The 26,274-nt window shown below is 46.1% G+C and overlaps 1 gene segment (V, D, J or C); it reads right to left on the bottom strand.

The window, feature by feature from the left end:
• LOC123944268 overlaps positions 1–26,274 on the bottom strand; it is a 426,074-nt gene that overhangs the window by 152,962 nt on the left and 246,838 nt on the right. The window contains 1 exon segment of the C gene segment in view: positions 1,682–1,688. Coding sequence covers positions 1,682–1,688 — 7 coding nt within the window.

Here is a 26,274-nt window from a genome sequence, read left to right as displayed (position 1 = left end):
GTCTGCCCTCTTCGACTGATAAAGAAGCCCACTTTAACCAACCGCAAAGATAACGTCCTTTCCCCAACTTAGCTCTTATCTCTCTTATCAGATATTGCTGTTGAGGCTGTCAGGTGGTCTGAGCTTGGATATGGTACACCTTTTAACCACAGGTGGTCTCTAATCGGACCTGCCACTTTGGTTTGACCCGGAGGTTCTGAGGAGACCAGAAGCAGGACTGGAGCACTGTGGATATCGCACGCACAGTAGTACGTCCCAGCATCTTCTACTGCTGTTCTTTGAATGTCGAGTTGACTCTTTGAAGCATTGGTATTTCCTTTAAAATTACTTCTTAAACCGTCATTAGTATTGTTGCTTGGTCTATATACTAAAGTCAGGGAGTTATCTTCATTCTTCTTATACCAGCTCACCTGATAGTTCTTCAAGTCCCCTCCCGTTACACTGCAGCGCAAAGTGGCAGGCTCTCCGACTGGAACAGTCAGGGTTTTGGCGTCTGGTTCCAAAACGATATCCAATGAGACCTCTGAAACAGAGAGCCCAGGTCAAGAGGTTGTGGGGAACTCCCTCCATCGCATGGGGATGGGTGTCAGAGCTGTCCCCCCAAACTCCCCAAGGGCCCCTCCCTCTGCTGCAAATCATTCCTGAAGCAAATTTCCCCAAGAATAAGGGGCCCAGCAGCTTGTCCTTACTGGCACAGAAAATGGCGAGGTGGAGGAGGGGATAGGTCCGCAGCATGGCTTCTGGGAGGCAGCTACGCAGTCTGCAGGTGCTCCCTGGCTGGCCCTGATCAGCCGCTGTTTGCCACTAAGAGGTTCTGTCTGTTATCAAGGGGGGTGGGTGTTAGTCACTTCCTTAGAGAGAGGCGTGACAGGCCTGCAAGGTCATGGGTTGGACTTTTTAATCCCACAAACCCCGTCTAATTAACTATGACAGGTCAGATTCTATTTGGGAGAAGAGGAGCTGAAAAAGATGTGGTTTCTGTCTTCAAAACACTTAGTTTTGAGGGGGCAGTCCCCACCCCCCGCCCCCCGGGGATGTGAAGAAGACTCTCCACTGACTGGAGGGGGAGCTGTGAGAGTTGAGAATGACTCTGGATGGCATTCCCCTGGGAACAGCCCTGCATCGTCAAGGCGCAAGGGCTTGTGGGGAGCTGAACAGCCTGCAGGGCCTGGTAATTCTGTCGTCTTGTAGTTCCTTTATGGGTCCTTTTACCTTTGGCCTCCTCCACCTGCTTCAGTCTTGGTGTTCCTCACCTGCTGCAAGGTATCACCATACTATTCCAAGAGGTCTCCCTGCTTCCAGACTCTCCCCGCTTTCACCCATGCTCCAAGCAGCCGTCATACTGATTTTTCTCCAGACCAGAGGACATCAGGTCACGCCTCTGCTGACTAGTCTTTTAGTAGTGTCCCCTGGCCTTTAGGGGACTATGAAAGTCCATCTCATGGCCCTAATGATCTCGTGATCTGCTTTTTCTCCAGTTTCACTTTTGACCACTTGCACTCAGTACTCTAGCTGCACAAAAGTTACTTGCTGGTTCAAAGATGTATTACAGTCTTTATAGTCTCAGTTTTTGCACTAGCTGCTCCTTTTTCCTGGAAAAACCAGACCTTTCTTCTTCCTTCCCCACCCCAACTTGAGGGAAGTGTCCCTTGGGTTCCCTGGCCTCGTTGGGTCATGGCACTTATCACCTCTATTATAAATATCTGGTAATTTGTTTGTTTTCTGCGCTGGACTTTAAGATGCTTGAGAACAGTGGCTGTGTCTTATTTATGTTCTCATTCTCAGTGCCCAGCATGGGGCTTGTCAACATTAGGAGCTTTGCAGAGATTTGCTAGTCTAAGCAGGATTTCTGTATGGAGTTTTCTGACTCTCAAGGAACATTCTGGATTGCTCATCTAGTGAAGGATGGGATTAGGAAAGGATTTGCCAAAACCTGGGGAAGGGGGTCTTCTATCCATTGTTGTAGGTGTAGGGAGAGGCGGGCCCTCTGCAGCAGGATAGCTCCCACTTGGCTAGACCCTGCTTGTCATTGCAGTGGCCAACATTCTGATATTACCCACGGGTGGCTAGGTGGTATCACTACCCATGTCATCTACGGGCAAAAGGAGCATTGGCTTTGCAAGGCTAATGGTTCTGATTTTTGAATCTTCCTTTGACACTTACCAGTAGATGAGTAAGTTACATCCCCAAGTCTTGATTTCCTCATCTGCAAATAGGGTCATTGTAGTTACCTTCTTGAAGTGTGAAGTTGAAATGAGAGAAAACGTGTAAAATACTTACCCGGTGCCTGGCACACGCTGGTAAGCCCAGGGCAGATGTTGGTTCTCTTTTGTTTTTTTTTTTTTAAAGATTTTATTTATTTATTTGACAGACAGAGATCACAAGTAGCCAGAGAGTCAGGCAGAGAGAGAGGAAGGGAAACAGGCTCCCCGCTGAGCAGAGAGCCCCATGCGGGGCCCTATCCCAGGACCCCGGGATCATGACCCGAGCCAAAGGCAGAGGCTTTAACCCACTGAGCCACCCAGGCTCCCCCAGATGTTGGTTCTTTGCCATGGTTGTGGTAGTGGCCTTAATCATGGCTCTGTACCTGAGACAAAGTCACCAAGGGAAACACAGCTTGTAATTTCAAGTGTGGCTCAGAACATTCTGCTGAAGGAAGGAGCTATGTTAGGACTTTGGGCAGTGCAGGTGGAGGAGGGGAATGGAGCTGGGTCATTCACTTTTTTTTTTTTTTTCTTTTCCTTTTTTTTTTTAATTTATTTATTTTTTTTTTCAGCGTAACAGTATTCATTCTTTTTGTACAACACCCAGTGCTCCATGCAAAACGTGCCCTCCCCATCACCCACCACCTGTTCCCCCAACCTCCCACCCCTGACCCTTCAAAACCCTCAGGTTGTTTTTCAGAGTCCATAGTCTCTTATGGTTCGCCTCCCCTCCCCAATGTCCATAGCCCGCTCCCCCTCTCCCAATCCCACCTCCCCCCAGCAACCCCCAGTTTGTTTTGTGAGATTAAGAGTCATTTATGGTTTGTCTCCCTCCCAATCCCATCTTGTTTCATTTATTCTTCTCCTATCCCCCTACCCCCCCATGTTGCTTCTCCATGTCCTCATATCAGGGAGATCATATGATAGTTGTCTTTCTCCGATTGACTTATTTCACTAAGCATGATACGCTCTAGTTCCATCCACGTCGTCGCCAATGTTTATAGCAGCAATGTCTACAATAGCCAGACTATGGAAAGAACCTAGATGTCCATCAACAGATGAATGGATCAAGAAGATGTGGTATATATACACAATGGAATACTATGCAGCCATCAAAAGAAATGAAATCTTGCCATTTGGGTCATTCACTTTTATGCCCTTAGGCAAAGGAGTCTGGGCCGTTAAAGATAGAGGCCAGTAAGAATCAGAATCCTACTCCTGGTGGTTTTTGTTGTTGTTGTTTTGTTTTGTGTTTGTTTTTCTTGTCCATCTGAGATAAAGAAAGAATAGGAAGACTTGAAGAAGCAAAAAGACCCCACGGTCAGATCAAATCAACCCACACTGACTCCTACATGCCCCTGCCCAGGGGCATTCTCTCTGATGGTCTCTGCCACTCTTGGTCCTTCATATCAAGCATCTATCCACAGGATCACTGAAATCTTAGTGGGATAGAGTGCCAGAACTTCTGATTTTCTCTCTAATTGGACGTTTCAGGAACTCCTTAGCCTTTGATTTGAGAACACGTCCACTCTTTCCCCATTCCCTTTGAGTTCTTTGGGAGAAAAAAAGAGAGAAATTGTAGTGAAGGAAAGCTCTTTTCTTGTGTTATTTAATCCTCATTAGCCTGCAAGCTCTCCCATAAAGCTTTAGGGACAACAAAGTCAGATTCTGATGTGTGGCCACGATTGCTCTCTGTCCAGGCATGGCAGTTATGGGCTGTCTGCCCATCTTTGCTCTTGGCACCAGCTGGTCAGGCAAGCAACCAAAGAACAGGGATGGAGGTGACTGAAGAGAGAAAACACCATTCCCATTGCCCTTGGCCAGGACCTCAGCAGTCCGGTGTCCCAGGTCGGCCTTCAGTAAGTAAGCGGTTCTCAGTCTGGTGGATTCGGACTCGGAACGCTCAGGTGGCTGGGATTGTTTTGTTTCTCAGATGTGTTTTCAGCTGAAATGTCTGAGCCCCACTGGTTGTTTTAAAGTAAAAATAAGATATTTTTGGAAATTAGTGAGGAATTTCAATGGGTGTCAAGGAAAATCACAGTGTCATTTGTCTCTACAAAGATTGTGGCTGCCACCGTTCCATCTGCGGCTCGCTTCCCCAGCTGCACAGTGCTGAATGAAGCAGCTGTCACGCAGAGCAGCGCAGGGGCCAGCTGGGACTTTTCTGAGTTGTAATTCTGCTTCTGTTACTGACTTGGGACCTCGAGATGTAAATAAATAAACTTTTCCATATTTAGTCTCAGCTCAGTTCCTTGAAAATGTTTTCCTGGCTCCCATCTCTCATCGCATCCCGAAATCTCAAGATCCTCATTCCAGTCAGTGCTTGCTGGTCCTGGAACACGCCCGTCATCACTCTATAACCAAGTACCTCTCTTGCTCCCATGTGTGTCTCCTCTGGTTCCTCAGCCAGGCTGGAAGCCCTACTACAGTGTGAACTCCAGAATGGCAGAAAGTTTGCGCCAAGCTATTACCTTGGCCCCTGGCGGGGTGTCTGGCACATGGTAGATGCTCAATACATACTTTTGAATAAAAAAAAAATAACCATGCCAATTCTATACTCTGAGGCTTATCCATGCTTGATGAGCACTTCTTAACCTTCCTTCTCACCTTTTCTTCTCTGACTGTCCTTCAAGGATCACAGGGCGAGACTGAACATCTTCCAGTTAGGATGAGGCGGTCGGGACTCATCACTACCCAGAAGCCTGCCCTTGGGAAAGACTCTGCAGTCCACGCACAGTTCTTTAATGACTGTTTTTCTTCCAGACTTTCTTTCATCTTTGGTAGTAGCGGGTTTTGTCAAGGAAGAAAGATGATTCCTCTCACAGAGACTCTTAGCATGGCAGAACGAGAGACCTGGAGTTACGGAATAGTTTTTCCACTGGCAGAGAGCCCTGCAGGGCTACTAGAATTGTAAGTGTCCTTTAGAAAACCTGGGTTCTCCGATTCAACATTCAGCAATTCTGAAGAAGTGCCTTCAATAACCCTAAGGTGCCCTGGAGAAGAGTAAGCCCACGAGGAAAGTGATTTTGCTCCCTCCCCAGACACTCTCTGGCTCTGTGCCCATCCTGGCAGGGTGAAGACTTTGAAATCTGGTTCCCAAAGCCAACTTGTGCAAAGGGTTTTCCTCCAGTTCTTTATCCCAAGAAAGCCCTCTTGTTTGTGTGATTCTGTGCCCTTAAATGCTGCTTTTGGGGGTCCCCAGTGCTGAGGAGCCCATATGTTGGCTGCAAATGAGAAAGCCAGCAAGACAGCAGGGGATTAGGGTTTCCACTGATGAATAAATACAGCATTTGAAGCAGTGGAAGACGTGCATCTTCAGAAGAGAAGATTGGGAAGACAGTCCCATTTACTCCCGGTTCTGAGCTCAGCAGGTCTCACCAAGGAGTTTCCCTGGATGGTTCCTTGAATAAGCTGAGGCCGATATGGATGTGTCTTTGTAGAGCCTATGCACTTTTGGAACCTTGGAATAATTTTCATTTGATAGTTTTTTAGGATGTCCTAAGGTCAGGTGTGCTTTGACTTAATTTCCAATGTTCTCAGAGGTGGGAAATTTTTCAGGTCATGTAATATGCTTGTGATGTTGATGGAACCAATTCTTTATTTATAATTATGCTCATAAACTGCTTTAATTTTACTTTGGGCTCTACATTTATAAATTATTCCACTATCCATTTAATAAGTGGGGGCCATGCTTGTATTTTAATATCTCATAAAGTCTCTATTTGCTTGTTTTATGAGGGTCAAGCAGAAATTACTTTCCTCTGGTTTTATTTTTTTTCTATGTAAGAAGCCTTTAATAATTTATCAGCATCTAGTGAAAAAGGTCCTGAGGATCTTTTGAATTGTATTTCTCTCAATTTTCATTGATATTTCATTCCTACTTGCCCAAGAGATGGACTTCTTTTTTATCAACAAGCTCCTCAACGCCTGACCCAGCGCAGTGGTAAGGACATGGCTGTGTTGTAAGAATTATCGTCACAATATCATCTCCACCACCAACGAAGGTAGCTGGTACTGACTGAGTGCTTCCTGTGTGCCAAGCATAGCTCTAAGAGCATGATGTATAATAGTTCACTGATCTTGCAACAATTCTCTACAGTAATTATGATTACTATCATTATAATTTAAAAAATTTTTATTAAGTAATCTCTGTGCCCAACATGGAGCTCGAACTCATGACCCCAAGATCAAGATATTCATGCTCCACCAACTGAGCCAGCCAGGCACGCCTATTATCATTATTTCATAGATGAGGATAGCAAGGCGTAAAATAGCTTGCCTAAGATCCTATACCTAGCAAGTCAGTAAATGGAAGATCTGGGATTCAAAACGTAAGAAGTCTGGGTTTCAAGTCTGAATTTGAGCTCAATCATTGGTATTATATTGCCTACTCTACATTTATCTATCTATCTATCTATCTATCTATCTATCTATCTATCATCTATCTATCATTTATCTAATCTCCCAGGCACATAAATATGTATATTTAATATATTTTTTTCAGCTTTTTAGAAATTGTGGTAGGTTTTCAAGGGTCTGTGATTAAGATGTTGATTGTTGGCTTTGAATTTGTGTGTGCGTCGAATTCATTTGTCTCTCTGGGTATTGGGGACTATGCTTTTAATTGTCAGGTCAAAGATTCAAGTAGTTCCACAGTATTTAATTTTCACTGCTCATGGTTTAGCAAGATAAAAGTGAGGAGGTGCTCGTCGCTGAATACATCTTATTATCTGAGGAGTGCTTGTTTTCTATCTTTGTATCCCTGTAGCACTTAGAATACTCATTTGTAAACCATAAGGTCCCCTTAGTTTTGAATGAATGAATGAAGAATGAATGGGGGAAGTTCAAGGTGACACTGAACACCTGTCTTGTTGGATGACCCTTTGGATTTTCAATGTTGAACTTGCTTGAAGCTTATAGTTTTTGTTCAGGGTGATGCACAGTCTGTATCGTGGTGTCGGAAAGCACAGTAGTAAATGGCTCGGTCTCTTGGCTGCACCTGTTTAATGGTCAAGGTACTGGAGGACAGCTCTCTGTTCACAGACAACTGGTAATGCTCCGATTCCATGGTGCCTTGAGATGTATGGTTGATATAGGTGAGCCTTTGGTTGGCTCTTTGCAGATACCAGTACACATAGTCATAATTCCCTTCAAGAATATCATATTGGCATTGCAGTATCACATCTGTCCCAATCATGGCAGCTAGGTTGGAAGACTGTATAATTTCAGTCCTGCAGGAGCCATCTGGCAAAGGAAAAGGGATAGGAAATGAGGACTGAGAAGTGGAGGGAAATCGCACACACGTACCTGGGAGCCACTTACAGAGGAAGGGCAGCACAAGGCAGAGAAGCCGGAACATGGTGCGTCTGCGGTTCTTCTCCGTGCTGTTTACCACGAAGCCTACTTTGCATGCACAAGGCACTCGCGCCACCTTATCTGCAAGAGCCATGTGGCTGCTTCATTGCTGCAGCAATAAAGGAAAGAGGTCCTTGGGGGTGGTTGGTGCTTGCGCTATCGAAAGACACACTCAGATTCGTTCAAAGGCAGCAATCTAACAGGCCCCGGTAGAGGAGGCGCTGGTGTCCCTCCGCCGCTCCGCGCCTGTGTCTCCAGCATATGGTGCCATTCTCTTATCAGCCCCAGGAGGCTGATTCTTTGAAAGGAAACAACCAGGGAGATAGTCTTTTGTTGAAAGACATTTGGGGGGTCACGATCACTGGGGTCCTTATTCCTGAGTTTCAGGGATCTGACGTGCACATAAGAATGAGGGAAGGTAGAGACAGTCCTTTTTTTGAACGTCCTGTGTCTTTTGTGGTCTACCTGGCAGCTTCTGCTTCTGGGACCCACGCCTCAGAAGCCAGACAGGGAGGAAGTAATCTCTTCATTTTTCATTAATCGATTAATCAAGCAAATGTTTATTTATCAGATAGTCATTGACTGCCAATGGTATACAAGCTTTCTGCTGAGCGCTGGGGCCACAATGGAGGCAGAAACCAGCCCAAGTTTCTGCCTCCGTGGAGTTAAAAGTCTGATGATGATGAGGATAATGTTTAACTTCAGGCGAGAGAAGGAGGTATAGCCCATCACGTGATGTATATGAAGCTGGCCAGGGGCAGGGGAAGGGGCTTCTGGGGTCTGCCCAAGTGCAGGCAGGGCTTTCTCCCAGTCAACACAGCTGGTTGTGAGCTCACTGCAGAGGAGTGCAGACTGCAGTTTTCCCTGGCGACCCACACCCCACCCAAGACTCGGAGGGTTCCTTTTCCACTGACCTTCCCTTATCGTCATTTTCCTATCGAGAGATCATTCCATTTGTTGACGCTCCAAAGTCTTGGAGTTCCTGACTTAGCACTGTTATCGTTCTATTCTTGGAGCAGAATCAGCTTGGCTGCGATTGTTCAAGCTGTGAGGATAACTGCATCTCTTGTGTGATGGCTTCCTTTTCATTGTGTACACAATGACTGCAGAGCCAGGAAATTTTAATTTGGGGTAAATAATAAACTCTCTTTAGGGCTGATCTTATTTTGAGAGTCAGGGCTGATGGAGGTCAAGAATTCTTTTTTCTTTTATCGCCTTTATCCAAGCTTTTCCTCCCACCTCTGCTCCCATCTTACTTACCTCATCTTTTTACTTGTCTCTTTCCCAAGACATCTCATCTTTCTGCAAGATATTCTCATGAGCAACTTTAAAGGCATAACGGGGTAATGGACAAAGAAACAAGGAGACACTCATCCCAGAATGCCTGGACTTGGGGTGGCACAGAGGAGAGTTGGAGACAGCTGAGGACACACACACACACACACACACACACACACACACACACACACACACACAGGCATTTGGAGGTGGGGGCTGGTGCCATGGCAGTGGGTGTGCCCGCCAAGCAGGTGGTGTGAGGGGGTGGCCAGGGGTTCTCCAGAAGCACAACCATAGCAGCATGAATGATGTTTGGGAGCTGGTTGGGAAGATACATGTGTGCTCATGGTGACCACAGACAGTTTTACCAAAGATTCCTAGAGAGAAGGCTGTCCCTCGTGGTGGTGGGGATGTGACATCCAAAGCCATTTTACTGGAAAGGGATTCTAACTTTTCAGGAGGAATGATACCTTAAGGCTTCATGTACTAAAAAGCAAGAACTAATTTCTGATGGAAAGGCCATGGAACATGGGAACGAAAGAATACTCCAGCACACAACCAGGATACCAGGAAGAGGTAGTCTTTCCCTTCTGCTTCAGCCTTCTACATCATTCATCCACGTTTGAAGTGTCTCTTTTTTTAAAAATTTTTTATTTCTTATTTTTTTATAAACATATAATGTATTTAATCGCCAGGTTTACACACTTCACGGCACTCACCATAGCACATACCCTCCCCAATGTCCATAACCCAACCACCCTCTCCATACCCCTCTCCCCCCAGCAACCCTCAGTTTGTTTTGTGAGATTGAGTCACTTATGGTTTGTCTCCCTCCCAATCCCATCTCGTTGAAGTGTCTCTTGAATCTCTTTACTCTTTCCAGGTCCTTATTTCTGATCCTTCTCATTGTCTACCTCACTTTTTACATTAATCTGATATCTGATCTCACTGCCACAGCAGTGTGAAAAATAAAACCCACCCATTACGGACCAGGGCTGCATGGCCCTGGAATTGTAAGAAGGGCCTGTGGTTACAAGGGAAACCATCTCAGACACCTCTCCCCTAGGACAAGGTGTCAGAAGGTTGAGAATCCGGGAAAGATTATGAATTTTTCAAAACCACAAGCCTGCCATTAGTGTCAAACCTGGACATCAGTCCTAGTATCAAGGCCTTGGGCATTATCCACCCACCAGAGACCTGAATTTGGCAATGAGAGCCTGACATAGGTCTGTATTTGAATGCAGGAGCTAACCCTGGGGACCATCCTTCTCTTATGTATGGACTGTCAATCTCATCTCTTCCAGAAATTTCCTTACATTGTTTCTTCTGGGTACAGAACTGAGACACTACCCTGGAGGCCTGTCCCTTAATCACAGTGAAGGTATTTTGAGAAAGTACATAGGCGAGGATACGCTTAACATACGGTCAAACTCAACTCCCATAGACAGTGATAGAAAAATGCTGTGTTGGAATGAATTGCTTTTTCCAATTTCTGTTTGCTCTCAGGAAAGGTATCCTTTGGTTTACAGCATTTTTATGAGAAGAATGGGACCAGCCATGTCCTTTGAGGACCTGTGAACTGGATAGTGAAATTTCGGTTAGAAATTTTCACAAAAGGGACAACTTACGAAGGGAGGGCTTTTCTTTTTATTTTCCCCCCTTTGCCTGGAGAACTGTTCCTTGAGAACCCTTGGGGATGTTGGGGTTCCACTGGGAGAGTAGAGACCCTAGGTGAAGTTTAGAGCACTCTTCTTTTGTGGGGAAAACTAGAATGATGTTGAGAATGAGTCTACTCACATCTGACACAAATATCTTCTCATTGTTGTTGAGATGATGAAGTTATCACAGAACTAAATGCAGATGTTAGACACTAAGATGGTAAGTGTTTGATTAAAAATTAATTGGTGTCTTTCTAATTAAAATTAGTGGAAGATTTCCACCACCACCTCCCCAGTACGAATTTAATCAGGGCCATTGGTACCCCATATTCTAGGATCTACAACACCATGTTTGTCCTGTAGGGCCACGAAGGCCAGACTCCACCTGAGAGAGTGGACTGTGTGGGGGGAACTTCCCAGCAGGAAATTACTTTTGCCACTGTCCCGCGACTCAGGGCAGGAAAGGAGATAGTCTTGGACTCTGAGCTTGGAGATGTGGGGACATATGCAGATTTTATTGGGGCACAGACTGGTCCCTGCCATGTGAAATCCCGTGGGGAGACAAGGAGGGTCTCATGTTGGGTTTTGGGGTCTCGAAATGTGCACTTCTTTCTCTTCTCATGTGTGTAGCGATGCTCTAAATGATCACGGAGCAGGCCATGTCCACACAGACATGGGATCTACTGGGGGGCAGGTAGAGGGGAGAGTAGCCTGGAGATGAGCCTCAGGAGATGACCCCAGGTGGCCTGAGGAGGAGCTCTGGTTGAGGGGAATTGTCGAGCCCAACGGAGCCCCAATGTGGGACTAAATCACCACAAATCCCCCCACGGAGAGAAAGGCCGCTCCATATTCTCACATTAGAGACTGCAGTTTCTGTGGGCTGGATATTAAGGAAACAATGTCTGTATTTTTTTTCATTTACAGCCTGGTGAGGTCTGAGGACACCTGGGTGACATAATGAAGGACTTCCTAAAAGTAAGAGATTGAAATTCTTGAGGTAGTATTTGAAATAACATCTGTACCACGACAACCTTGCTGTAATTAATAACCTGGCTATCCTTAGCTGTCTCCGGGACCAAGAATGCTCAGCGGCTAATTGATGGCTTCAGCTTGAGATGTCATAAGAGCTGAAAAACAGCGGCAAATATGAAAACGGCCCATTTCAATCGCGCACATGTACACACGCGTGCACGCATCCACTCGTTCAGCAAACCCTTATTGCCAAGCACCGTGTGGGCTGCCAAGAGCTTACACTGAGTGGGTAGAGCAAGGTAGGGTTCTGCAACTCCTGGTCTAATACACAGATTGTTTCTGGTTAATGACATGATGAGGTAAGTTTTCCTTTCAATCTCTTTCCCAGGGGATCGGGCCCCCTTGGGAGCCAAATCCACTTTCCATTGAACTGCCTTTTGTTCCTAGGATGCCAGGTGCGGGAAGCTGTTGTAATAGGCCTGGCTGTGTTACTGCTCTCTGGGTGCTCCAGTGGTCCTCGGTTTTGGCTTGTAACCAAAGTCTGCATCCGGCTCTGCCCTGGCCTGATGGGGACAAAGATGGGGGCAGGCTCCTGAAGAGGTTTGGCTGGTCCCGCACTGCCCTCCAGTGGTCAAATGTGGGCATTTGAAGAATGATGGATTCCAGAGTGAGGTGGGTGTCTGTGACTTAATGAGGGGGTCTCAGGACGGGCTCGCTCCAGATGAGGCTGGCTAAGTAGGAACCAGAAGGCATAGCTGAGAAACTAAAGTGAGGACTAAGATTCAGCAATGACTTGGGTCCCTGGATGGTATGCGTAGAGAGAACCAGAAACAGAAGATCGCGTGGGTTTCTCAATTTGAGTTTTGTCAGAAGTAATTACTGGCTGACAAGACGATGGGACTGCCTCGGGGTTTAGTAAGTGTGGTGGTGGTGATGGTGGGGGTGGTGGCCTAGAGCTGTCCCCCCTGTGCTCTCAATCCACCCTTGTCAAGGTTCTAGGAAGTCTTTGATCTCGAATAAATATCTTCAGATTGATGGGCAGTGCAGGAATGAGCACGAATCTTCTAAAAGGAAATCAGATGCAAATTTATGTGTGATGAACTTGTAAGAAATTCAGTTTGCGAAGGGGTCTAGTCCGTAGACCTGGACTCTGCTCTCAGCGCCCCTCTTGAGACTCAAGTGACCTTGCTCCGTCTTCTCATGTCGGTCATGTAGGTGGTGCAGGAACTCGACTTTGAAGGGAAGTTTCTGGCTCTGAGCATCAGGAAGTCCTCCCCTCAACCCCATGTTGGGTCGATATTCCTGGAAGATGTCCAGCACAGCCAGACACCGTACTGTCTCCCAGATCATGGATCTATGAGTCAAGGCTGAAGTAGTCTTGGCGGCTGAGCTGGTCTGGGCAAAATCTGCAATTAGTGCAGCATTCACTTCCTTCTTTCTGCTTCATCCCAGTGTCCTTCACATATGTCATCTCTTTCCGTCAGAGGTCGGAAGCAATGGCATTTCAGCCCACCTGGCTTTATTTCTTCTGGTTGATCTATTGCTTGGCTTCTTGGACCTCCACACTTGAAATCTTCCCTGGCCCTGCCCTATTGCTCCTCTGCTCTGTTTCTCTGCAAATATAGAGGAATGGGTTAGAGAAACCTCCCAATCAAATTAAAAAGCAGTATAAAGCAAACAGTGGCTAGTTCAGGAGCTTCGTAACTGTAGCACAATGCCTCAGTGGTCCAGTGGCTTATAAAATACTTATAAAATGCAAGCATCGGAAGCTCTAAGGGAGAAGCCCCTGGTCTTTGTGGCACACACGCTCTTCAGACTGTGAATGGAAGGCAGGAGGGCTGAGAGCAGTGTGACAGGCAAAGACAGAATGTGGGCTCCTGGGTTGTCAGAGTCTTGGGGGACACAAGCCGCAATACCTCTGTGTGCACTGCTGACTGGTTAAACCAAAGCTTTCTGAGGTCAGGAACTGCACCTTTCCTGCTCTCCCTCAGAACTCCAGAGCCTCAGACACAGTACGCCCCTGAAGATAAACGGATTGCCGGACAGAACTGGGGTTAAAATCCAGCAATCTTGAATCCAAGTTTTTAAAATTCAGTTTTCCTTCCCTTCCCTTCCCTTCTCTTTCCTTTTGTTTGTTTGTTTGAAGTAGGCTCTTTGCCTAGTGTGAAGCCCAGCATGGGGCTTGAACTCACGATCCTGAGATCAAGACCTGAGCTGAGATCAACAGTCGGATGCTTAGTCCACTGAGCCACCCAAGTGCCCCAGTTTTTCCATTTAGGCGACGGTTCTAGCCTTTCTGAGCCTTGGGTACCTCATCTGTAAAGCAGGGATAATAATATCTGCCCCCACCTCCCCACCCCACTGGCCTTTGTGAGGCTCCAGGGAGCTGGTCCATGTGCAGCCCCGGGCATTGCACCTGGCACGCGGTCAGTGCTCAGTTAGAGGAGGTGTTTTATTCTCCCACGTGTGCATGTGGAGGTCTCTGTGGGTGCGTGAAAATTTTCCAGTCAGAGCCCAACTTAACTAGCAGAGAAAATCAGCCCCATTTCAGAAAACAACAATTTGCAGGCATGGGGTTGAGAAGATTCCCTCCCTGGACACCCTTGGCTCTTCTTTCTATAACTGGAAAGACTTTGCCCAAATTTCCAGGAACCACCAGACTCTTGAAGCCTGTCCAGAATGGGAGGACCTCGGCTCCTATAGAAGCCCTTGGCTGCAAGAGGCCTGAGGTGGCCATGACTGACCCTCCCCTTTTGCTTTGAGCCCGGGCGCTCACTACACAGTCAGCATGACTGGGTCTCCTGCTTTGGACAGTTGTGACTGACCTGGGGTCAGGAGCCGCCTACACAAGAGAGACTCGGAGGCTTTGTTTTCAATCATCGTTGAGAACCTATTAGGAGAACAAGGTGCCATGCGGCCACTCGAAAGGCTGAGTGTCTAGAAATGGCCCATTACAGAGGCAAATCCTTCCGCTTCGCTGACGGGGGCCAGGTCTATGGCTTTTAAAGCAATCGGTGCAGATGCCGAGTGAGGGGGCACGTTCATTCTGCGCTCAATAAAACCAGTTTTATTCAGGGAAGTGAATTGTTATCCCCTCGGGAAGGGTGAAGGTATAAAAACAGGTTGTAATTCTTGGAGAATCTAATTCCTCTGTAGCTGGAGATGGAGCGAGGAGGAGAGAGAGAGAGAGTGGGAGAGAGGGCTGGATGAAAGGGAGCTCTGTGGTCTTGGGAAGTCCTGGGGTAATGAGGCAGCTTGGATTTCTCCTGGAGCTTCGCGATGGTGCCAGATGCGTCCAGGCCCTCTGTGCACCATCCCGCAGAGCTCAAGTCCAGAGTCCTCCTCCTCCCCGCTGTGTCTCTTCCTCATGTCTGGGAATACATCAAAGGAGGCTTGATATTCATAACTGCTGTGAGTCATTTTCAATGGAGCTGTGGGGAGCTGCCTTCAGCATGGCACGCTGCATCCAGCCCTTTGTAGGAGCAGCTGAGCTGAACCAATCCCCCATTATGGGCGAGAGTAGCTTCCTCCTGGGAGACCTGGATTTGCCCCCAAACCCCTGGGCGGAATAGAATGGGTCTTTTTTTTTTGTTGAGAAATAGTTATTAAAACGTCCTCCAGTCTTGCCTATGCATCTCCACCGCCCGTGGAGACAGCTCGGCGGGATCTCTTCCTTGAGAGTGTGGCCACCTCTAGACCCTGCTGTGAGTGTCAATAACATCGGCAACGTCCCCGTTTCTCTTGCTCTGAGGACAGAGAACACCAACAAGACTCCAGCCACGACCACATTTCTTCCCAGCCCGAGGAGGAAATTCTGCTTGCTCCTGGTGAGCGTGGCTGTCATTGGAAAAAGCATCGTGTGTGACACTGTTCGAGGGCTGGCAGAGGCTTGTGAAATGAAAGCCACAGGATCGTAGAGCTGGAAGGGGCTTCACTCCTCATCCGATTCCAGCCCCTCACATCACAGATGAGAAGATGAGGCACAGAGGTTGAGGGCCTTGTCTGAGGTCACACAGACAAGTGAGGATTTCTAGCACAGAGCCTTGTTTTCCAGAACAGGGAGGGAAATAGTGGCGGGTGAATCTTGCTACTACTTTTCCACTGGAGACTGTCAGAGGTTCGGACCTGTCGGAAAGGGATGGGGACCTGGAGACCTGAAGCTGTATCTCAGCTTTATGCCTCAGTTTCTCTGTATGAAAAATGGTGGTATACAACCTTGGGTTCAGAGGGTGGGAGAATTAACTAAAGAATGGTCAGGCCGAGTGGCCGGGGCTAGGGCCAAGTGTGGGGAGTGGGAAAGTGCGTGGAATATGGAAACCAAATGGAGTGATATGTGCTTGCTCGCTGTCCTGGTCACAGTCTGTCAGGAGAAACCGCTCTCTCAGTGAAAACATTTCGTGGCTCAGCGGGACTGGACTGCTCACCTTTATTTGGGGCCACGTGGAAAAAGTGTTCCTCTATCTCTGTGCATTTGAATGCATTTTCATGATACCGTACATCTTCAGTTCCACCAGAAAAGCAAGCAGGCCTTGCTCTTTAAAATGTCCGGAGCTCCCATTCCCATTTGGGGTTTGTGGTGAAAGGTCAGACTCCAGCGCTGTCTGGTGGTAATTGGGTTCTGAATAAATGAGGCCTCTGGGACTGCCAGCAAGACCAGCGAGCTGCCAAACCAGGCCTGGACTGAGTCTGGAGGCCACACAATGTCCCATGGCAAGGTGGCCCCCGTGGGCTGGGCTGCTGGTGTTTACTGGAAACCCGCCCGGAACCTCCCCCCGCCCCCCGAGGGCTGATGCTGCAAGCCCAGAGGCCCACGTCCCTACATCAGTCTTCTCAACTGCTTTCTCCTGTTATTACCTTGTCAACAGCGGCATCCAAGACACAAAGGACAACTCTGCATGAGGATGCAGTGAATGACTAGTTAGGTGCCTCCTGTTTAATAACCAGAGAAGTATTGCTGTGCGGCATCTCTCCATATGCTCTGGCATCTGTGTCTGGCATGTAAGGGACTCATTTTCTTCACATATCTCATTAAAGATGTAAAGCAAAATGGAGGGGCTGCAAACCTCACACCCCACTGCCTCCCCGCAACACCCCAGCAGCCTGGAACTCACTTTTCTTACCCTCTGCTGCCATCTAGTGGCCACTGGCCCCTTCTCCGCATTGTCGTCTCCCTCGAGGGCCTAAAGGTCCTGTGCCTGGGAAGTAGGAGTGAGGAGGTTACATAAGCCACACAGCCATGGGTCTCTTTGGCTCCTTGTTGTGACAGAGGGTCCCAGGACCACCTGGCACTGACTCCTGGAGCCTCCCTCTGGAGAGAAGGTGTCTGGTCTTTTTTTTTTGTTTTTGTTTTTTTAAATTTATCTTCAAGATGCTAAACATTAAATCTGAAAATCTGGCACACTAACCATGTCTTGCCAAAAGCCAATATGAATTCTGCGACTCAGGGCAGACAGAGTCCCACCCCCCTTGCTGACATTTCCCCCAACATCTTGAGGAATCCCCAGAGGCTGGGATGGAGAAAGTCACAGCACCCCAGGGGAATTCCATGGGTCTTTTCAGCCGCAAGTCCTTGCAAGTGGAGGCTCGCTCCAGTCTGGATCCCACGCTCTCAACTCAGGGTCCCAGGTCGCCAAGACCGACCTTGTTTGACATTGGCTGCCTTGCCTGTGATGGCACCAGAGTGGGCTTTTAGCCGTTGCTCATCAGCTTGGGTTTTGGGCGGGTATGCTGGGATGAGTGTGTATCTGTGATGGGGGACCCAGGGCAACACACCACAACTCACAAGAAGAGTGAGCGGAGAGCAGACAGGGCACACGCCAGCTGCAGGGTTTCTGCACAGGCTGCAGGTGCCTGCACATCACCGTGGGCTCCCGACATGAGAGGAGGGTGACTGCATCTCCGGGCTGGGGACTGGAACACAAAGACTGATGTTGCTTTTTGTCGTCAAGTCAAGCAGCTAATGTCCTTTTCTTTCAGCCTTGGCACGTGGTCATTAAGTTCATTAATTGATTCATTCTTCCATACTACTCAGCTCTGGAATATGCAGCGAAGTAGACACAAACAGCAGCGTTGGACACAGTCTCAACCTTTCAGGAGCTTGTTATCTAGAGAAGGAAGGAAGAAGCACACCAGTTAGAGCAGTACTGATGGATTCTCCTAATGAGGACAGTATCTACCACAGGAAGTAGGGATTCCGAGAAGAGAGGGATGGCTGGCGGTTACCACAGTGGGGGAGCACATCATGGAGGTCATGATTTAAACTGCCCAAGCAATTGGGGCTGATGGGGACATGCTCTCTCAGGCGTGGTCCGCCTAGGTCCCCAGAGCTAGAGATTCTGCTCCGGCGGCTGGCCATTCTCCCTAGGTCAGAAGACACAGGGAGACGAAGAGGAATCTCCCAGGGCCCCCCGTTCATTGATCTGTAACAGATTTCTTCCCTTTCTCGACATTGCTGTTCATTCATTGGGTTTGCGTGTCCTTCATTTATTCATTCAGGAAACACATACTGTTCTAGCCTGAGGATTCTGGAAGGAAGTCCCCCCAAAGTTCTAAGTTTTCATACCAGCTTGCCATTAAACCAGATGAGATGAGCTAAAATCATTGTCACTTTTGTCCCCATCTTAGGTCACCTTGTTGAAGTACCGGTTGGTTCTTTCTTGCTTTTAGGTAACTGCCCATGTGGTCATCCCCTCTGATCTGTTCCCCCAAACGCACTTTAGACAGAGATGCTGCCCAGCTCTGTGGCTGCCTGCTTTCACAATCCCGCCATACTCTGGTCTCTGGAGCTGACTCTGGGCCGGTTTGCAGGACTTCCGGTCAGCAGGATGGACAGCAAGGACACTTGATGGGTCGTGGGGAAAGAAAGTCTAAAAATAAACAAAGAAAGCACCCTCTGATTTAGTCTTGGTGAAGAATAAAAAAGACTCTAGTTTGCAATGGTGTTTGATATGCCTTGTGAGGAAGAAATCCCATTATGTCACATTTTCAAAAGTCTGTGCTGCTATGATAAAGATACTTACATTCTGTGACCACGGAGCTTGGTGAAAAGCGGCTGCTAAGAGACCAGGCAGTTGGGGGAAAGGTTTTATGTAATTTAAATTTACACAGGTTTAGCCTCTTCTTATGTTTACTGACAAGGAGCAAGAAGCTCTGATACCAACTCTCCAGGAACAGAACTTGTACTGCAAAGCGTTTGATGACGAGGAGCTCAAACAAGTAGTGTATTGTTCATTTAATCCTCAGAATGTTTGTGTAGGAAATATAATTTGTTGAACCGGGTTGTAAATGAACTCACAAAACTTTTAGTACTTTAACTTTCTCTCCCTCTCTCTCTTCCTCTCTGTGTGTGTCTTCCCTTTAGTGGGAAAACCATAGATATCCTTTTCTGTCCCTCTCCCTTCCCCTGAAGCCTTGTTTTTCTTTTAACAAACCTCACGAAATATGCGGCTCTAGGAGACGTACCCTGAAGCCTCGTTTCTTTGCCAGTTGTGTGGTTAGAGGTCTATATTCAGGAGACAGAGACTGCTGGGAGAGAGTAGGCAGCAAGTAATTCATGCCTCCCTGTCGGTGAGGAGCACAGTGGCTCTTTGACTTCACGGAGTCCTGAAGGTGGGCTGAATTATCGTGGGGGTCTCCTTGCAGCCCTGCACAGGCAAATGGCCCTCCAGATGCCATCATCTCCTGGCTTTGGAACAAAAGTAAAACCAATGACTGGAGTCCCCATGCCTCGGGTTCCCTCTTTTTTCATTTATGGAAATACCACAACTCAGAAGAAAAATTTTTTTCAGTTTCATGGAGTTGTGAGGGCAGCGTGTCACGTGACGCCTGATGAGGATTAGTGGGGACCACGACCCCTGTGCTATCCTCCTCCCTTTAGCCTCCATCACGTCTTCTCTGGGATTATGTGTTTCACTGCAAACGCACAAACCAACAAGTGGGCATGGGAGTTTGTCCCTGAGTGTTTACTGAGTTCCTTCAACTTTACTGTAGCACTGACTCCTTAACTCTCACAGCCAGGCGAGGTATGTGTGATATTCCTATCCGATGAGTGAGGTGACCATGGGCTGTTCAAGGAGTTTCCTAAAGTCTTAGAGCTAATAAGGCAGGTTCTGGAACCACAGGCAGCAAAGAGGAGAGGGTAAGTCCATTCTCCTCCTGCCTGCTCTGCCCACCACTGTCTGTCAGAGGAAGGAGTGGTGTGGACGTGGAAGATCCCTCGGCTGTGTCCTGTGGCCCTGGACCCCTACTCCTCACACCTCAGGCCCCCCCAGCTGGGCAGGGAAGGATGGGGGGAGAGGCCAGTCACTAGCACAGTCCTCAGCAGCCCTCTGTCACGCTGAGTGTTCTTAGGGTCAGAACCAACCGGTGTCACAGCAGTTCCTTTACTCTGAGGAGGAGGGAGGAGGGCGAAGGAGATACCTAGTCTGACTGTGGCACTCTATCCTCTGACAGTCTAGACCTGAGTGAGAATATCAGTGGCGAGGTGACCACATAGGTCTTTCCCACAGGGGGCTGGGCGGCTCCAGTCTCTCCTGGGCTCCTCTGAAGTGGATGTAGGAATCCCCACCATCACAGGGGACCGTGAAGTGTTGGGGACGTCCATCCCTTTGGAGGAGGGAAGTGACAAAGTTGGTTGTGACCCCAGATTCCTTGGCCTCAGCCATACCCCCAGGGGCTCAGCAGGGAGTCTGCCCTTTGACAACAGGCTGTTTGTGGAACATGTCAGAAGAATTGACATGAATGTTTGTGAGGCTGGAAGGGGCCACACAAGTCATACTACAGAGCAAGGCATCACCAGGTAGAACTAGGACAAGGGTGAACCCCCCTGTTCCCCCCGCCCCCCCACCAGCACAGAAGTGCTGTGGGCTTCTGGCCTGAAACTGGTTTAAACCTTGCTCAAGGGACAAAGATCACCTATGGAGCTAATCAAAGCTGTTTGCTCTGCTTTCTTCTGGAAGCTGGCTGTAGTCATTCAGTTGAATTCAATGTCCCTTGTGTAAAAACGTGGGGGTCGGGGTGGGGATGGGGTCACAGAGAGGTTTCCTCCCAGGTTCTGAAACTTCCAGAATCACCCTGGCTGATGAAGAGTATTTAGTCCCTTTAGCCAACACCCCCAGGTTCCTTTGTTGTGGGGGTGGTTGGGGTTTGGTTTTGTTTTCACAGGATATGGGAATTACTAATTCAGTGAGAAAAGCAGCTGTCTCTTTGGTGAGAAATCTCCCTTAATATCATGGTGTCACAAGCGTGTTATTGACGATTTAGTCCCTGTTCAAGTGTGGTTCTCTAGTGGGCATCATCTTCCATCCGTTCACAGCAAGAAATCCTGCCTTCTTGACATTTCCAGTCTGAATCAATGAGATGGTTCAGACTACTATGAGACTACTGCAAAAGCAACAAAAAGTTATCCTTTCCTACCCAGGAAGTAACTTTATCACCAACATTGTAAACCAGCACGTTTCAGATGGGTGAGCAAGAAATTAAGCAGGGGAGTGACATGCCTGTTCCAGTTCAGAGCCAACAAGGGCTCTGGGAGAGGTCTGCTGAAGGTGGTGGCGGGCACTACCCTCCGACTCCTCTCCCTGATGGGTGGTGTGAATGGAAGAAAGGGAGAGATTCTTTAGTGAAGAATAACTGAACCAAAGTTCGATTTATTTACAATGCATTTTCTTGTCCATATCCAGATCTGTAGATCAGGAAGCTGAGGCTCACATTGGTTAGGTGGTTTGATAAGGGTCACACACCGTATAAGCAGTAGAGACAGTCAAAACCAGATTGTTCCGCTCTATATATACCTTGCTTTCACTGAATTACAAACTAAATCTGATCCAGGGGGAATCCACTCATGTTCTGCTTCTGACATGGGCGGCGGGGGAAGTAGCTCTTCTAATCTCAGAGGTTAAACTGTAACTGCACACTAATTCCCCTGAACAGAATATCAAGTATCTGTCATGAATTCATTGATCCAAAATGATCTTGAATCTATTTATCTTTTGGTACTACCTTCTAGTGTTATAAATTAAATATATATTTGTGTGGCTAGACCTCATTTATTGGTATGTTGATTTTAACCCAAACTTCCTTGTCTGACATTCCAGCAATACTGGAGCATTATTAACTGAGAAAGTTTCTGTAAGATACTTCTTCAGGTAACAAATTTGCATTTTAACCTGCACTCTGAATGGCTAAACTCCAAGGGGTGAGTGGTGCAGAGATTTCGGGTGTTACAGTGAGGGGGTGGAGGCATAATCCTTTTAGTGGAGGAATTTTTATTTTCATTTTCATGTATTTGTTTATTTATTTTGCCACATAACTTACTTATAGGTAAGGCTGGTCCCGACCTAAAATAAGGCATTGTGGAAAATTTGAAATGCAAATCACGCTTAGGTTTTGATGTTAGAGAAAACATCAAACCAGCACAGCCGTGTTGTCCCTCTGGCCCTTTCCTGGAACTACAGAGAAGCAGCGGAGGTGGGTGATGCTCGCCCTCCCGCCGCAGGCCCTGTGGATGGTGTGACTGTCAGAGCTCAGCATCTTCCCTTGGAGGAGAATTCCCTTCTGTGTAAGAAGCTCTTACAGAATTAATCCTCAAAAACCTTTGCTGGCCTTTACCAGATTGTCCTCTGGTAGATATTTCAGAAGGAGCCAGAGGCCTCTGATGCAACAGGAGACATCCGTGGAGATGAAGAGCCCCCAGGGCAGGAGGGTTTCCCATTCAGTGACGTCACTTACTTCAGGCCCAATGACTGCGTGTGCTCCCGGCCTCCCATTACGTCCTGGCTGTTCCAGGGAGGTGAGAGCTCACTCCCTCTTCTGAAGGGAAATGAGCCTCTGGGCACATTCTAAGCGGAACCATGAGCTGCTCCATTGGAAATGAATTGGAAGATAGCATACATTTACACGGGGGCTGTTCCTTTTTGGGATACTCATCACAATTGAGGTAGGTCACTAAGAAAATGCGGTCTTAAGGGGACCTGGACTTCTGAGGAAGTAGAAGCATGGAAGAGATTTTGCCCCTGTTGTTTACCCGCCCCTCTCTGCTGTCACCTCCCCCATTCTCCGTGGACATTTCTAAGATGAACCAGGGCAGGCATGCTGGAAGTCACTTACTGGGACCTCACTTTCTCTCTGGAGGTCAGGTGCAAGGACACACTTTTTGAAGACTCCTTGGCTCATGCTTTTCAACTGTATTTCCATCTGAGATCCACTTTGGCTAGGCAAATACCCCCGGGCCTCTCTAGCTCTCTAACTTCTTCTTGATAATGTAAAATAGGCTCATTGGAAAGAATAAAGAGAATGGTACTGCTTTAGATCAACCACTAATGAGCACTTTCACTTTGTCATAAAGTAAATATTAAAGTTTTAAGAGATAGCTCAGGGACCAACCAATTATTTTAAAGTCCTTGCAGAAGGTCCAAAATTCCACACTGAGGAGCTATGTCCTCATTCAGGGCCAGGACTCTTGGATTCCATAAACCCCATCTCCAGGTGCCTCTGGGCGCCACCAACACCGAGCTCCTCATAGACTCATAAGATGCTAGAGCTAGAAAATTTAGTCTTTGAGTCCCTTCCCTTCTCTTATGGATGGGAGACAGATCACAGAGTGCCAAGACCTCATGAGGAGCTTGGGGGCCTCATGATTAGAATGCAGGTTTGCTGCTGGGGCCAGTCAGGGGGTGACTACCCACCTTCCTCTTGTTGGGGATAGGGCAGTGATTGTTCAATTGTCTGCGCAGGAGGTTTTTTGTTTTGTTTTGTTTTGTTTTGTTTTTGTGGTTTTGTTTGTTTGTTTATTCTAACAGTTTTTTGGATGATTTTTTTTTTTTTTTTTATCCTGGAGAGTGTCTTTGTCCTTTCTGCTTTTAGGGAGTATACAGTGTTTAGCGATTAATAGATTGGTTCCAGTTAAGATTTCCTTATAGAAACATCGGTAACTGTCCCATTTTGTTCTGAAATAACTGGTAAAGCAGTTCTTCTCTTTTACTGGTCAGTTTTTAGAGGGGGTGGGAACCTAAGGTGAACCTTCATGGCTCTACATTTTGCTCATCTTTGAATTCCCCTGAATTCCCTGTGAATTTCAGGCTTCATGACCTAGCAGGGTGCTTGGTATAAACTGGTGTTCAGAATGACTGAATTCCGTTGAATGTTTTGAGGATGGTGGTCAGACATGATTCTGTGGTCAATTTAGATTTCTCCTTCTGTCCCCAGTGTTAGGAATCCTCTTCTTCCTGGCCTTTTGTTTAGAAACAAAGCATTATTTTACCTTTGAACAAAAATGGTTCACCAAACAGATCTGTGTTTAGCTTGTATTGTTAAACAAAAATAATGGAGAGCTCTAGTTGAAGTTTGGTAACAGTTAAAATGGGGCGGGGGAGAGGAGGCAGTTCTAATTTACATAGTAGGCAGTTGATTTTAGGAACTCCTTACTCCAGAGATGGAGTATATTAATGTATGTTCTAGAGAGATCTAGACAATAATATTTATGTTAGGGCACCCACTTTAAGGGAAACTAGGAATATTTTAAAAACATGTAGTCTTTAAGAAGTGTTTTAACTAGATCATTTTTCTGACTATATGTGTTCAGTGAAGAAAAAATTGTGAATGACTTATCATTTTAAAGAACATCATGCATAATTCTACTATCCAGAGATATATACTGTATCATTTTGTTATATTTCTTTTTAGTTTTTAGTCTTCAGTATATTTTCTTAACGTGTTGAAGCCATATTATATATTCAATTTTCTGTTTTCCATTTATACTAGAGTAAGATATTTAGGTTATTTCCAATTATTGGAAGTGCGAATATCCTTTAATGGGCCTCTTTGTTTATCAAAAAGTCTGCTCAGATTATTTTTTAAAGACTGATTACCAGTTATTGGGCCAAGAGGGATGGCCATCTTAAAAGGTCTTGATATCTATGTTATATTGTATCAGCTTGTAGTCATAGCAGCAACAGATGTAGGTGCCCTTCATGTGCCCAATTTCACCAGCACTGAGGTGCGATTGTTAAAAAGATCCATATTATTTGGTACGAACGAGAGTTGTTTTCATTTTAATTTTTTGGCTTTAAGTGTGGTTGACTTTTTCAAATATTCATTAGCAATTTATATATAATTTTTGTGTCTAGTTTTTCCCTATATATTTATCAGGCTAATGTTTTCCTTATCCACTTATAGGAACTCTTTACTTTCTATATTAAGCATATTAGCATTTGGCTTTTATGCAACTCATTTTAAAAAAAATTTATTATCACTCTTTTAATTAAAACACTTTTGGACATTTAGCAATTCTTTGACTTTATGCAGTCAAATTTCTGTATTTGTATATATCCTGATAATTTTGTTTACTGCCTTTACTCTAGAAATTCCTTTTTCAGAGGGAGGAGACAAAATTTGGATGGAGGAAGTATAGCCTTGGTTGGGAGGAAAACTTGATTGGGACTTCTGGTCAGAGGTTGATCATATTAGCAGACTTCGGAGCCAGATGTGTCCTTGCTGCTAACATGCACAGGAAGTCCCTTTAGGTGCCACATACGGTACTATTTTTCTCAGTGTGATAAGGCTTCTGCCAGGATTGGGAAGGCAGGGAGACTAAAGGCCGATAGTGAGAGACTGTGAAAGTTTGCTTAATTAAATTAATGTATAAAGAGAGGAGACAATAATGCCTCCCACTTCTGCAAGGAGAGTGATTGAGGTTCCCATTTGACTCTGGCATTATATCTCTAAGGAAATAATAATTCACAGGAGGACAGTTGTCTGCACTGTCCAGAGGAGAGGGATGTTAAGATTGTGAATACCTGTGGAATCCAGTTGTCAGAGAGATGTTTTTGTTGGGAGGTTGATTTTTCATGGTGGTTTATTGGAACTTTGAGGAAAGTTAACATCTCTTCTCCTAAGCCACCAAACCTCCTATGTTCTCAGCAAGCAAATTTGTGATCAATAATTTGGTTTCCAAGGTATCATAATAAACAAGGGAAGATGTTCCTTACATAGAGACTAAAAGTGCAAATCCACTGGCATTTGGGTTTAAGTCTGAATCGCATCCCTAGCTTAAGTTTGCCATTGGTGGGCTAATCACCTCTGGGTCTACTAAGACCACACACTTTCTTAATCATATAGATTAAAAACTAATTTCTCAATGGCTCTTCTGCCACAGAGAGATTCCTCTAGCCAGCAGCAAACTTATCACTATCCCAAAGCCATTTGGAAAACAATTGTTTTCTGCTTCTTTGTTTTGTAAAATAAATATATTACATAACACAATGTGTTAACGATTGGGAAAAGATTCAGTAAAATTTGCTAGTTCTAATAAAGTTATCAAAAGGAACAGATATGGATGAAATGTATCTGGGTGCCAACTTGCAAACCTGCATCTTTTTACTGTGTAATATTCAGGGTTTGCATTATGCAAGTATTTTTATTAACATAAATGGCATCATTCTCTATATATTGTTCTGCAACTTCTTTCCCCACTCAGTAATACATTTTGAAGATTTTTTCCTCTTATATGTATAGATTCACTTCATTATTTTTAACCGTATGGAATATAGACTTATCATAATTTATTATACCCCTTTTGTTATACAATTATGTCATGTCCAGCTTGTTATAACCTCAAATTGCTACACTAAACTTTTTCATTTTTCAACATAAAATTAATATATATTTATTATATTGAAAATTTAGAAAATGTAAAAGAGTGAAAAGAAAATAGGTAGACACCCAATCCCCGTGAGCTCAGATATTCAGCACTCACTAAGAGATACTTTTCTAGAGATTAAAAAAAAATCATAATTTGGTAACAATTAATT

The sequence above is a fragment of the Meles meles genome, chromosome 6, assembly GCF_922984935.1.
Source record: "Meles meles chromosome 6, mMelMel3.1 paternal haplotype, whole genome shotgun sequence".
In the NCBI taxonomy this organism is placed as follows: Eukaryota; Metazoa; Chordata; class Mammalia; order Carnivora; family Mustelidae; genus Meles; species Meles meles.
This window is presented reverse-complemented; position numbering and strand designations above follow the sequence as displayed.